General features: G+C 40.6%; 1 protein-coding gene across 1 annotated transcript; it reads right to left on the bottom strand.

Annotated features, from left to right (window-relative positions):
• On the bottom strand, nucleotides 1-567 carry LOC142167207 (uncharacterized). The gene has a single exon (XM_075227365.1). The coding sequence runs from the start codon at nucleotides 565-567 to the stop codon at nucleotides 1-3; it is 567 nt and encodes a 188-aa protein (XP_075083466.1).
• Between the last annotated feature and the right edge of the window lie 15,047 nt (nucleotides 568-15,614).

The following is a 15,614-nucleotide window of genomic DNA, read 5'->3' as shown; positions in this document are numbered from 1 at the left end:
TCAAACATAGTATCTCTTGATTGCGTCCGAGTTGATGGGCTTCATGTTGATTCTTCCAACCGTTTCTTCTAAGATTAGAGCTCCACCTAATAGTGTTCGGTGAACCACGTAAGGACCTTGCCAGTTTGGTGTGAACTTTCCTTTGGCTTCCTCTTGGTGGGGAAAGATTTTCTTCAAGACCAACTGCCCTGGTGCGAACTGGCGAACCTTCAAGTTCTTGTTAAATGCACTGGCCATTCTATTCTGGTATAGCTGACCGTGGCATATTGTTTCCATTCTTTTCTCATCGATAAGCATGAGTTGCTCCTGTCTGAATCGTATCCATTCTGTGTCGTCTAAATTTGCCTCTTGAATGACCCTTAAAGACGGTATTTCAAACTCTACAGGTATCACAACTTCAGTTTCGTATACTAACATGTATGTCATTTCCCTAGTAGATGTCCTCATGGTGGTCCGATAACCCAATAAGGCGTAAGATAGTTTCTCGTGCCATTGCATGTGGTTGTCTACTATCTTTCGTAGAATTCTCTTGATATTCTTGTTGGCTACCTTGGCTACCCCATTCATTTGTGGTTTGTAGCCTGTGGAATTGCGGTGGACGATTCTAAACTTCTTGCAGATTTCTCTCATGAGGTCGTTGTTGAGGTTAGCGACATTGTAAGTGATGATAGACTCCGGTATTCCAAATTTGTAGGCGATGTTGTTTCGGACAAAATATGCCACTACCTTCTTTGTGACGGCCTTGTAAGTAGATACCTCGACCCATTTGGTGAAATAATCGATAGCTACCAAGATGAAATGATGCCCATTTGATGCGGCAGGCTCTATAGGTCCAATCACATCCATGCCTCAAGCGTTGAATCACTAGGGTGAACCCATTACGTTTAACTCATTCGGCGGAAACCAGATGAAATCCCCGTGAATCTGGCACTGGTGACACTTCTCTACGTAACAGATACTATCGCTTTCCATAGTCATCCAAAAGTATCCAGCTGTCAAGATCTTCTTGGCTAGTGTGAACCCGTTCATAAGGGGTCTCCACGTCCCTGCATGTATTTCTTCCAGTAATCTAGTTGCCTAGGCATCGCCTACATATCTCAACAAACCTAAATCTAGGGTCTTCCTATACATGACTTCCCCGTTGAGGAAAAAGTGGTTTTTTAGTCTCTTGAGGGCTCGCTTTTGACCATTAGTAGCATTCTCCGAGTACTCTCTAGTTGCAAGGAATTTCTTGATGTCGTGATAACATGGTTTACCATCTGGTTCTTCGTATACATTGAAGCAATAGGCAAGTTGATCCCTGATCTCTACATCGATAGGGTCGATGCAGTTCTTGTTTGGATGCTAGTTCATAGATGATAGGGTTACAAAGGCATCGACGAACTCGTTCTGAATCCTGGGGATGTGCTTGAACTCAATCTTCGTAAACTTCTTGCATAACTCCTTCACACAGTGCAGGTATGGAAGTATCTTGACATTCTTGGTGGACCATTCCCCTTGGACTTGATGTATCAGTAGATCGGAATCCCCTATGACCAAAAGTTCCTTGATGTTCATGTCGACTGCCATTCTGATCCCAAGGATGCACGCTTCGTATTCGGCCATATTATTGGTACAATGGAATCTTATCTTTGCCGATGCTGGATAATGCTACCCAGACTCTGAAATCGGGACTGCCCCAATTCTGACTCCTTTGAAGTTTGCTGCTCCATCGAAAAAATTCCCCATCCAGGGTACGATTCTGCAATTTCCTCTCCAGCAAATAATACTTTTTCATCAGAAAAATATGTGGTAAGTGGCTCGTAATCCCCATCCACCGAATTCTCTGCGAGGTGGTCGGCTAAAGCTTGTCCTCTGATAGCCTTTTGAGTTATGTACACAATGTCAAATTCGCTTACGAGAATTTGCCATTTACCTAGCTTTCTGGTAGGCATCAGCTTCTAGAAGATGTACTTGACCGGGTCGAGACGCGATATCAGATGCGTAGTGTATGCTGACATATAATGCCTTAGTTTCTGGGCAATCCAAGACATAGCATAACAAGTGCGTTGTATCAGGGTATACTTGGCCTTGCATGGCGTGAACTTCTTACTTAAGTAAAAGATGGACTACTATTTTCTCCCAGTTTTGTCATGCTGTCCCAACACACAGCCGAAGGCGTTATCCAAGACTAACAAATATAGTAAAAGAGGCTTCCCGAATTTGTGGGGAACCAGCACTGGTGGATTTGATAGATACTCCTTGATTATGTTAAAGGGTTTCTTGCATTCTTCTATCCATTTTGTGGCAACATCCTTTATTATCAACTTGGAAATGGGTTCACATATTACCGTGGACTGGGCTATGAAACAACTGATTTAATTCAATCTACCCAAAATCTTTATTGCTCTTTGGTGGCGGCAATTCCTAAATGGCCTTGATTTTTTATGGGTCCAGTTCTATTCCCTTCCTGCTTACAATCAAGCCCAATATTTTGCCAGCGGGGACTCCGAACGCGCACTTTGTCGGGTTCAACTTCAGACTGTACCTTCGTAGGCATTCGAAAAATATCCTCAAATCATTCAAGTGCTTCGAACTCTTTCAAGACTTTATGATAACGTCATCCACATACACTTCAATCTCTTGATGAATCATGTCGTGAAAGAGGGTCATCATGGCCCTCATAGATGCGGCACCGACATTTTTGAGACAAAATGACATGACTCTATAGCAGTAAACTCCCTAAGGTATAGTGAAGGCTGTCTTCTCTGCATCTTCCTCGTGCATTAAGATTTGGCAGTACCCAGCGAAACAATCCACAAGCGACTGTAGTTCATGCTTCGTGTATTTATCGATGAGGATATGGATATTTGGCAGAGGGAAATCGTCCTTTGGACTAACTTAGTTGAGATCTCGGTAATCCATGCATATTCTGATCTTTCCAACTTTCTTAGGTACCGGGACGATATTTGCCAACCAGCTTGGATAGTTGGTGACCCTTACCACATTCGCTTCTATTTGTTTGGTCAGTTCTTTCTTTATCCTTAGACTCAAATCAGGTTTGAATTTTCTGGGTTTCTGCTTGAACGAAGGTCTGGTAGGATCGGTGGGCAGTCTATGCGAGACAATGTCAGTACTTAATCCTGGCATATCATCATATGACCATGCGAACACATCGACGTACTATCGGAGGAGCTCAACCGGTTTTTCCTTCTCTTAGCCTTCTGGATGAATGCTAATTCTAGTTTCCTTCACGACTCTTCACTTCCAAGGTTGACCACTTCTATTTCTTCGAGGTTGGCCTTTTTCTGACTCTCCAACTGCTCGATCTCCAAAGGAATATTGTTTGGCATCATGCTCTCGTCATATTCCTCGTAATCTGGGTTTTTAGCATTACATGTCATAATCGCGAAACACGGGTTTTTAGCATTTTGAATACTGAAAAGAAAAGTTAAGCATAAATAAAGTGGTAAATAAGGTCGCAATATTTGAGAAAATGATTATTTTTATTTCATCACAAGAGGAACGTCGTAAACATTCAAAATAGGCAAATAACAAAAAGATACAGACACGGTACATGCCTCAACTGACCGTGCACTTTTCAAAAGAAAACTTTTACAGTTCCATACTACCAAGACTCCCGATGAACCAAATATGGAATGGCGGTCCAATTCCGCAGCTCTTCCCCTGGTTTGGCATCCGTGATAGTCGGTTTCTTGATTTCAGTTCCTTCACAGCATTCTTCAATCATATTCACGAATATCTTTCCCATCCCATCAATGATATCATCATCTGGTACTGAACTCTGACGTGGACTGGCAACATTCTCTGGCACAAAAATCTTATTCTTGGAGCTAACAATAAGAGCTTTCCTTTCCGGAGGCTGATATCCTATGGCGGCCCTTCCTTTTTGCCCTTTTGCCTGTTAGGTTTGATTGGATCTGTGATTCCGTCCGACTTGGCTCTCAATCCTGTTCTTGACCTGTATCCATATTTCATCATCTCCCTTATAGTCATCTTAGATCTGTACGGCGATTGCATTCCCAAATTTTGCTCAGTCTCTTTAATTTCGGTAGTCTGCATGATTTCCACTTCTTTGAAAGCAACTCCATGTAAACCTTCAATGGACTAAACATCATACTCCAAAGAAGCGGAGTGACCCCACTCGCCATGAACCATGATCTCCTGACATCCCCACTCAAATTTCATGCATTGGGGTAAAGTGGATGGAACGGCCCTTGCCATTTGTATCCAGGGCCTTCCCTGCAACAAGTTGTAGGAAGCAAAGTTGTCCATTACTTGAAACAACATGGGAAATTCGATCGACCCGATTTGTGAGGCTAAATAAATTTCTCCAATAACATCCTTTTGCGAACCGTCAAAGGCCCTCGCCCTTACGTGGCTTTCCTTGACTTCCCTCAAATGAATTCCTAACTCCTCCAGGGTGGAGAACGGACAAATGTTGACTCCTGACCATCCATCGACCAAAAATCGAGACACCACTTTGTCACCGCATTTGATAGTGATATGGAGAGGTTTTGTTGTAACTTGCTCCTTCGACATGAATTTCATCTCTTCTGAAAGGGATCATATTTGCTTCGACTATTTTCCCAATTATCGCAGCCAGAGCCTCACTGGTGGTGTTACTTGGTACACTTACCCCACTTATTACTTTCAATAGGGCATCCTTATGACTGCCGAAACTCATTAACAGATCCATGATTGATATTGGTGCTGGGGTTTTCTTTATCTGCTCCTCCACAAAATACTCTTTGGTCGACATTCTCTTCCAAAAATTGGCAGCTTCTGGGTCTGTTCTGTACCTTCTTTTAATTTGCTCTCTTCCCAAATTTCATCGATTGACATCTTCAGGAGCGTAGCATCTCCCAGACCTAGTCATACCATGGGCTGTGGCAGAGTCTGTCATTTTTGCTTTCCCTTTTTGCTGGTATGTCCATGGGACGGTTTTGTATTCCCAACTTTCTTTATCTTTTGTAACGATGGAAGGTTGTCGCTGGTAGGTCTGAACAGTTACCGTAGGCCTCACTTGTACTATAATCATTGGAGCCCTTTGAGGAGGGATCCTGATAGCTTGTGCATTCCCTATAGTGACAATCGTTCCCTTCAGGTCATACTCTTCGTCTAATGTGATCATGTTGACTCGCTGGTTTTGGTGATTTGGCAGCACATTGCAATTCACATCGGGAGGTGCCAGAGTGCATTGGATGGATTCCCTTTTGATTAGTGTTTCAATCTCAATTTTTAGATTATAACAATCTTTAGTATCATGCCGAGGCGCGTTGGAATGGTAAACACATCTTTTAGTTGCGTCAAAATACTTGGAGGGGTATTCAGGAACCCTTTCTTCAACTGGATGTATTAATCCTGCTCTTCTCAATCTTTCAAACAATTGGGCCAGAGGCTCAACAATCGAGGTATAATTTCTAGGACCCCTCTCTTGAAAGTTGGGACGAGGGCATGGTGCATAAGCGGGTTGGTTTTGGTGAGTAATAGTTTGGACATGAGCATATGGTCGTTGTGGGTTCTGGTTGTTGTTGGCTCGAGGAGGGTAGCATTGTGGTTGAGGGTGGTAACATGGCTGGGTTTATAGACTGGAGCATAGGTGGGTGGTGGTGAATGATTTTTTGGGAAATAGGAAGTGTTTCCATGATATGGGTTGCGTTGATAGTAAGGGACGACTATTGAGACCTCCTCTTTCTTCTTCTTTCCACTACCGATCGACCCTGATTGGATGGCCTTGCTGGCCGCTTTCAATGCTACCATGGATTGTACTTTTACCATATTTTATATCCTCTTCTAAGAAATCTCCCATCTTGACAAGCTCGGGGAATTTCCATCCCATGACTCCCATCATCTTTTCAAAGTATATCCCTTCCTGGGCTCTGGTGAAATGCTTGGTTAATTCACTGTCGTCCAGCGGAGGTTGCGCCCTGGTGGCCTCTAACGTGCATATTCTTGGAATGACTCAGATGGTTTTTTCTGCAGGTTCACTAGTGCAAACGAATCGGGAGTGATCTATGTATTGAATCAAAAATGATTCATGAAGTCCTCCGCCATATCTTGCCAGTTGTCCAATTTCGCGGATCCTGTCGAGTATACCAATTGAGTGCTTCTCTCGTCAAACTTCTTATGAATAACTTCATCCTTAGCTTCTCATTCCTTCCCACTCCGACTAGCTTGTTACAATATGCCCTTAAATATGCGTGGGGATCACCCATCCCATCGAAGATATCAAACTTTGGAGGTTTATGCCCTGCCGGTATATCCACATCCGGATGAATGCACAGATCCTCGTAGTCCAAACTTTCACTTCCTCGAGCAAATTGGAGTCTCTTCATTTGCTTTTTCAAAATTTGCAATTGCTCACATACTGACTCTTTTTCCTTACGTCTGGCTTCCCTCACCATTTTGGCGTATTGGTCAATCACATAAGGCACCCTGATTGTGACAGGTGCTGTGAAGGTAGGTTCAGAAATGGCATCTATCGGGGGAACATACCACTCATGGGTGGTGGCATATGCCATAGGTATGTGCTGGTTAGTGGTTAAAGTGACTCCATCACGAGGAGGGTACGAGTTGCACTAGTAGTGATAAGCGGGTTTTGTGGTGTCTGACTTACTGTGGTACATAGGGAATGTGGATAGGGGGATTTGGTGGATTTACGGGGGTTACTGGGGGTATGACTTGAGTGGTAGGAACTGAGGTTGGGGTGTTGTTGTTTTGGCATGATATGGAAGGAAAATGGTTAGGGATTGAATCCAAAGAAGGGAATCGAGGTGGTTGAGGAAGCGCTATCACGGCCAGGTGCGCTAGTTCCCTGATATGATGTACTTCCTCCCTTAGAGACTTCATTTCCAAGAACATCCTTGCCATGTGTTCATCATTCCTGGTGTCATACCTTTTCTCCAATCACCCCAGGCTGTCGACTATGACCAGAGCATGTTCAGTCGGGTTTTCTGCGACTGACATCTTTCCCTTTGACCTTAGATTGTACGGTGGTTCCGCCAGTTTCAGTTGACACAAACTAACTTTCTTTTCTTTTCGGGATAATAATAAAGCAAAAGAAAAATAAGAGGAAAGAAAAAGAAAGAGAAACACGAGTCAGTTTCTTCATTTATACAAGTAGGACATCACACAGAACAATTAATTCTTGCATTAAGGCTAACGTGTTTCCTAGAATTCATGGGGGGCCTCTCGTTGCTGGAGGTAGGAAAAAATCGCAGGTATTTGACAAACATTTAGACTTGACATACTTAGATCCGAAGCAAGTTTGTTTTCATTGATAAGTTGGACTGATATAAGTGGGAAAAAAGATTATATCACTATTTCGTAGAACTGCATGGGCTTGGACAACTTGCCCTTTTGGAAAGTAAAAGAGAAAACTTGGGATAAGGGTACAAAGTGGGAAATAAGGGGCAATCAACCAACCTTAATAACCATCCCCTGAGTCGTTTCCCATCTCCTCCTCTTCTTCTTCTGGCTCTTCTTCTGGATCCTCCTTCGGGTCTTTTTCAAACTCTTCCTTGCCATCGCTGAACTCTAACTCCTTCTTTAGTTCTTCTCCTGGCTTTGTTCTACACTCCATTTGGATGCACTCCACTACCCGATCATCATCTTCAGCAGGTGGCAACATATAGTCGATGGATACTGGGACCACTTGTCGGTGCATTAAAGTAGTCATAAGGTAATGTGGCAGGATCTCACGGTAAATTTGCAAGGCAGCCACCGCGTCCTCTATCCAAGCTATACCCTATCTGCTCGGTCGGGCCAGCTCATCTTCCTTGTTGATCCAAACATAATACTCAGGAGTTCACCGCGAGTTTTGTCCCATCGACATTATGACTGGGTGGTTCCACTCTTCCTGGAGTCTTCTTATCCTGGGGATTGGAATTTGTCTATTGTACTCTTCCTCGTATAGCACTATCCTTGTCCAAAGAGGCACATCTTGGATCATGCCGAACTGTCTGAGGACCCGTAGGGGTGAGTATGGTTGAATGCCTTCAAGTCCGATCAGCTCAATGAAGTATTTCTGAGGAGTCCTCAATATAGTTCTTCCACCTAACCACAATAACTTCCAATTGATCCATTCTCCACTCAGATTGGTCAGCATTTCCCTCCATTCTTCTTGCCTATATGGGGAGACCCAATACCTCATTCTTTCGTTGTGGCTCTAGATCATGTTGCGGACGCCCACAAAGTAGTCGAGGGTGGTCTCTCGTTGGAAGAAATGTTCAGTAGCCTAGATCTGAAGCAGAAAGTTACGACCTTTAAAGAAATCATACCCTCATGCACATGCAGACAAAGACCTCAGCATCCCAGCTAATACCATCGGCACCAAAGTAGCTTTATGGTTGCCAGGGAAGGTTGCCAGACCCACAAGTAATAGGTTGATGTTCATCCGACCCCTTCTCTGTGGGAAAACCAATAATCCAACAGTGCCATTGGGAAAGTGATAGGCATGAGACTCTCCCACATCACGTGGTCATATTGAAATTCTCCCGAATACCACTCCTAGCTTTCACGGTGCCCAAATCTGTCGAATAGTTGATCGAGGCTCACCTATCCATCCTCTATATTTTTGATACCCCTACTGTTGGCCAGTCCCACAGTATCCAAGAACCGGTAACTGGGCATAGTAACTGGCAATATCGGTTTCCTTCCATTGAACGGAAGCTCCATGAAACTAGTAACTTCCTCCAATGTCGGGACTAACTCACAGTCGGCAAATTTGAACACAACCTTAGCCGGATCCCAAAACCTTATCAACATGCGAGTGAGCACCCTATCTGCTCGGATGTTCAGCAAAGCGGTTAGTGCCCCCAGGTGCGTCCGAACATCATCTCTATGTTCCCGACGAATATTCTTCCACCACTGCTCCAGCTTATGTGGCGCTCCCATTACCATGTTAATCTCAAGGATGTTTCTGTTGATTTCCATATTCTGAGGTGGGTAAAAGAAAGGTTTTTGGTTAGTGTTTGCTTCGGGTCTTTAAGTGTCTTGTCATGTTTGTTTGTCTTTCCACAAAAGTCATACCGTTGGGTGCATGACCCGTTGATATTAGGGTGGCTTTCCTAATCGTGTGTCGATGCCAAGTACCGACTCACCTAAGGTTTATGCACTATGACCTATTTTTCTAGAGTAGAGTGTTTCCTACTTTTGAGTTGGACTGAAGGCAGCAAGAAGTTATGTCAGTTGACATGACAAAGCCATTCTCTGAAACTAGAGAGTATAGAAAAGAAGGTTTAGAGGGGTGTAAAAGATAACCCTCGCGTGCCATTGTGTGTGATAGTGTACGGCCAAGACTCGATAGGAAGAAATGTGATGACAGTGTATATAAAGCAGTAATAGATAAAAGTGTAGCAATAAGCAAGACAATAAGCATAAAGAGCAAATAAAGCAGGTAAGCATGTAATTGCAATTTTATCTACAATTAAAACATTGTAAAAATAAATCTAGATGCCAAATTAGTCAAAGTCTGCTAAGGTAAAAACCTAAGTGTGAATCCCCAGGAGTGTCGCCATGTTGTTGTACCCTATTTTGCACTAGTCAAAACAAAATTCAACTTATGGTTTCTCTGTTGTTGATAAAAGAGAGTCACCACCTAATATTTAATGTTATACTAGGGTACCTATTTAATTACTAAGTCATATTCTTTATTAGTCTGCTATATAGTGAGATTATGGGTAAGGGTTCTTATTCTTCTAAGGGGAAGGTGTTAGGCACCCCTTAAAATCTACCTGAGGTAGCTCCATAAGACTTAGACTAGGTTTGGAATCAATTATTTGTATTATGCCTTAATTAGTCTTAAAGAGTACGGCTTACTGGATATCTAAGTGAGAGTATGATGTTAATAAAGGGATGTGAGATATTAAAAGGGGTGTGAATTTATAAGGAGTCTTGAAAAAAATGTTGATGGATATAATTGAAAGAGTTTTGAAATATGTATACGGGTGGTTGATATTCATAAAGCATGTGTAAAGAGGTTATAACTTGGCTTTAGAGAATTGATGTTCATGTAACTCTAAGAGATGTTTGTAAAAGAGTGAGCCTAAGATATTCCTTGGTTTCTGAAATCTTAAATATTAGACTTGAAGAATCATTTTGAAATATTCACTAAGCAGCAGCACTTTGATTTTGAAAGAGTTGATTTTCTTTTAGAAGGCTAGCCATGTGATTCGGACATGATTTTCCTTTTTAAAAATGGAGGCTGCTATTTCGCTAGGTTATGGGCTTCAAAAATAGGTGAGTGAAAACATAATATGATATAAACAAATGTAATCAGCGAAATGGGGATTAATTACTAACTAATTCCCTTTTCTAATCCTATATTGTTTAGAGCTTGCCTATGTTTTGTATGACATTAAGTTATAAAGTAAAGCTTGTAATCCAATATATAAGCGTTGTTTACATGTAAGATAGATCAATAACAAAAGATGTAACAAAATGCAACAAGGCAATGAACTAACTAGCGAAGCAGTAAAAAATAATAAATGCGTTGAGGGAAAGAGGACTGGACTCTGGTAGTTGGGCCTTAAAGAGGCTGCCCAGCAATAAAGGGATGCTACAACTGACTTCAGACTTTCCAGAAAAATGCAGCAAGGCTGGGCTTGGGCCTGAGTTCCTTGGGAACTCAGCAGGCCCAAACGAATGTACATGTCCAAAAGAAGGAGAAGGTCATTAGATACATGCTCTATATATTCATCATATTCAACCATATAGGAAATATATAAAACAAATTATTGGAGCATGAATATAATAAAATATCAATACTCAAATACTATGAGCAAATTAAACTAATGGCCCAGGGCAATGCTTGTGCCCAGGGCAATGCTTGTGCCGGGGAGAGCAGCCCAACCTAGAGTTAAACTCCCCTCCCAAATACCCCTAACAATTAACGACTCATATTTCCCTATGGGTTTAGGTGCCAATGAGGCTCTTTCAGTGTATACTAAATACTATAGTATTTCCTACCACATAAGCATACTTTTTCCCTTAATAGGATAACATAAAGACACAAAGACAATTTTTGTTCTTATGACTACATTTCTAACACCAGATAAATATATTAAGTAAGTCTGAAAGTCAGACTTCAAACTCATATGGGAGAGAAAGAGAAACACTATAATATTACTTTTTAAGGTCTAAACATCGAGGAACACATTCAAAGGAAAGGTAAAGAGCACCCAGTTCAGGTATGCGGCACTACAAATACTTAACAACAAATTGGTCAACTCATGCTTTGCAACTGGCATATGCAGAGATGGACAAGAATACTTAAAAATCTACAGAGATTCAGACAAATGGTCATGACTAGCAAACACTATAGGCATTGTCAAAGATATCAGAACTCTTAGCATGACTATAGGTCACAGATCAAAACAAGGAACTCTTAAAGATGCTTAACATGATCATTCTCATAATAGTATCAATCTTAAACAATCGACTATGTTCAAGTAGTAGCAGTAGAGAACTTCTCATAGGATTAAAAAATTAGATTCATTTTCAGAATAGCAGGAAAGAGAGGACTGAGTGTAACTTCAGAACAAAATATGAAGTTATGCAGACAAACAGGGATACATACAACATTTGACCAGTTATACATATAGTCATTTTGAATGGAGGTGCGATCTTACACAGACATGGTGAACTTCACCTATTATAGATTCAAATCAGGAATGTCATAAGAGGAAGAGGGGTTATAGACAAGGGAATGATTATACATAAACATGTTTAACTCAGTGCATGAACTAAACTTAGCATCTGACTATGCAGCAGTCATACTCAGCTTAGAAAACTGTTATCACTTAATTATAACAAAATGACTATGACCTGCTTTTATGAAAGACAACTAAATGAAAGCATCACAAAGTCAGCAGTGCCATGAAGGAAGTTAAAGACAGGAAAAGTGCTATACCAAAGAGGTTTTAACTCAGTTATGCAGCTGAGGGTTACATCTAAACATGAGGTAACTATGTTCAGCTTAACTACAATTACTAGTCTACTATAAAAAACATGATTATGACTTATTTTTTTATGAAAAAGAGGATAATTTAATCTTAACAGAATATATATAGCAGAGTAATTAATATTCATAAAAAGTTTCACCTCAACAAGACTATTTCATACAGACACAACCAACAATTAGATATATTCATGAGGATGTCATAGGGATAACCCAAAAGTTTCCCTCAGAGAGAGTAGATACAGGAATAAAGGAGGAGTGCACTTAAACACTTAAACTTTTATGCTTTAGTTAAATGGTGCGGGATGTAAACTATGAACTCTCAGGTTTTATCCTAATTAGGATTATCAGACAATGATCATAAGACAAACAGAATGCAGGAAACAATGTGTAGAGATAGAGATCATAACATAATCATCAATGGAAATTATGAAGTCTAAGTAAACATGAGAAGTCATTAAGGCACATTACAACTTAATCATATAGACTATTTAGACTCAAAAATGAAAGTCATTTGAGGTCACACAACAACTTAATAAACATTAATTAAAGACTTAGAAGCATGGCAAGTGATCATAAGTAAACAACATCTTATCATAAACTGAAAATAATATTTCTATACTAATTATAAGCATCATAAGCTAGCACGATTAAAATAAAGCAACAACATGTTCATATCATTACAATAAAAACAATTGAAGAGAAGAGGGTGAAGGTATACTGACCTTCTCTAGGGCATCAGACCAAATAGGACTCGTTTAGCCATTAGGATCCAAGAACTCAAAGACTTCAACCAAATGAGTACCTCAGAGCAAAATCAGAATTCGAGTAAGAGCTTAGCCTTAGTCGAAGAAATTCAACAACTACTATATTGATTTTCTGTCTTTTTACGTGTTTTTACTGTGTTTTTCTTCAGTGTTAGGTGATGGTAGATGAGAACATTAAAGGCCCTATTTACAGTGCCATTAAGGATCTTTAGGGTTCTAGCAAATTCAAAATGATAGTGGAAAGTGACAAAAGATTGATGATGATAGCTGGATTGGGGAAAATCTAAAGAGACAGAGTGAAATCAGAGTGAATAAGAGAAGAAAATGAATGAATCTTTTACCCGAGTGCATGACAGCCGTTACAAGTGATGAAACCATCAGGTAAAGACCGGAGTTCCAGAGGTCATTGCATTTAACCTCTGGTTAAGAATAATTATCATGAGGAGCTCATGCATGCTCTGTTTTGGAAGAACGAGTGGAGAAACTAGATGAATGAAGTTTCATCATTTAGGTATAAGGTTTCTAATTGGGGTTTCAAATTGAATCAACGAAAATGGGAACTTAAATCACTGGCTTCGTCACCTAGGGACAAAGGAGACGAATCTGTAAGTTGGATTTGAAAGAACGAAGAAGAAATTGGGTCTCAACTTTACTGATATCTCAGATTTGAAGAGCAAAAAGGAAAACCAGCGGGATTTGGGGGATGGAGAAACAAGGAAGGACGATTTAGTGAAGGTTTTGTGACCTTGCACTGATTCGTGCAAGGTTTCATGACTGATGGTTTTGAAGGGATGAGATAAAGGAGAGAGGAAAGGGAAAGGGAGGCGACAGAGTGAGGTGAGAAATGATTAGGGTTTGGGGTGATGGGAAGTCGTCTCTAGGTTAAAGTTGGGAGATGGAATGGGAGCCGTTGGATCTGTTGATCAATGACTCTGATTATTTTTGGTATTTAGGGATTTTAGAAATGATTTAATGGGAAAAATCAATGGCCGTTGGATTACTTTGATAGGATGGTTGAAAATAAATCTCTGGGAGTTTGAAATTTAAAGAGGATATAGAATTAAAACATGGGCCGTTGATTCAAGAAACGGACGGCCCATATGATTTGTGTTTGTTTTGTGTGTGCTGGAGACTGCTGGACCATATGATTTACTATAAAATACTTTAAAAATATTTGTTATAAATTATTAAGTATAAATAAATAAATATTAAAAGGGAGGATCAAAATTGACCGTCAATAGTGGCAAACCTGGCATAGCTAACGTCACCGTCTTAGCATGACAATCAAGAATATCATGGTAGGGAGACAACCAGTCCATGCCCAAACTAACATCAAAGTCTACCATACTGAGAAACAATAGATCAACTCTCATTTCAAATCCACAATAACAATTAAACACGACCGGTACACACGGTCAACAACAGCAAAATCTCCCACAGGCATGGACACGTAAATAGCAAAACTCAAATAATCACGAGATATACCCAAATACGGAGAAAAGTAAGATGATACATATGAATAAGTGGATCCTGGATCAAATAAGACTGGCGCATCTCTATGTCAAACCGGAACAATACTTGTGATAACTAAGTCTGATGCTACTGCCTCCGTCTTACTCAGAAGAGCATAACATCTGGCCTGACCTCCCCCTCTAGGGAGACCCCAACCGCCTAACCTCCACCCCTAGCTGGTTGAGCAGGTGGAGTGGCAACTGGTATGGTAACCATGGTCTGAGAAGTCGGGGGACCCTGTGGAATATGGGGAATCTGAGTAGTCTGTGGAGGTGCACCCCTCCTGAGTCTGGGGAAGTCCCTCACCATATGACGAGTATCACCACACTCAAAACAAGCTCTCAGAGGATGTGGCTGCTGAAACTAGCTCGGGCCTGATCGGTTGGACTGACCACTGAAAGCACCCCGTGCAGAAGGTGCACTAGATAGTGGCAGTGCATAATGGGCAACCTGAGACCTGGGAGTAGACAGAATACCACTAGAAGCTGAAAGTGATGAATGGACTCGACGGCTCACATATTGATAACAACATGATAGGGCTCCAAGAATTACTAAAAAAAATCAAGAAACGTGCAGAAGCTAATAGAAAATAAATAAACAAAACAACGAAGGAAAATTAAAGATAGATTGAATTGAAGAAAGAGTTTCTGGAATTCAAGAGGTCTATTCTTGAAATTGAATCCTAACAACAACAATTAGCCAACAAAAACTAATCGCCTCTGGTAGAGAATTAAAAACAAGAGATAGATTGTGAAACCCGACCCTTTAGAATAACAAGAACTACAATAAGCCTAAACTTATTACCTTTCTTGAATACCTAGAAGTGATCTAAGATTTCGAAAGAGTTTAATCTTACCACCTTAAGTTGAGCCTTGAAGGTTGAAGAATAAATTCAAATATAGCCACACACAAGAGTGCAAGAAAAATCTCACAATTTTTATTGATAAGTCTAAAAGCAAAGAAGATACCCCTTTATATAGAGAGGGGGTCACGAAATTCCTACCTATAAACAAGGAAATAAAGTCCTAAACTACTTTGGACAACAAGTCCAAATACCTTAGCAAAAGGAAAAACACTAGGAAAAGAAAACCAAGTCAATCTTGGAAAGTAACTCCAACAAGCTTAGGAAACGGAAAACATAACCTTAACTACCTAATAAAGCAATAAATATAGTACCAAAATATATGAAAATAAGTTAAAACCAATCTAGGATAGAATCTTGAAAGTCCCAAACCAATCATGGATAGGATCTTAGAAATCTTGGAAATCTTGAAGGCAACTTGCAAGCAACTTGGCACCAACTTGTCCCCACCTTCTATCACGCATATTGAACCTTTCTTGGGTATCAAATAAGTCCTTTTATGTTATAAAAA

Source organism: Nicotiana tabacum, chromosome 12 (genome assembly GCF_000715075.1).
Source record: "Nicotiana tabacum cultivar K326 chromosome 12, ASM71507v2, whole genome shotgun sequence".
NCBI classification, from domain to species: Eukaryota; Viridiplantae; Streptophyta; class Magnoliopsida; order Solanales; family Solanaceae; genus Nicotiana; species Nicotiana tabacum.
Note: the sequence above shows the minus strand (reverse complement) of the source record. Positions and strands in the feature narration are given on the sequence as shown.

What these genes read in the sequence shown, in the direction of transcription:
- LOC142167207 (XM_075227365.1), bottom strand. Translation starts at nt 567, where the DNA reads ATGAATGGGGTAGCCAAGGTAGCCAACAAGAATATCAAGAGAATTCTA.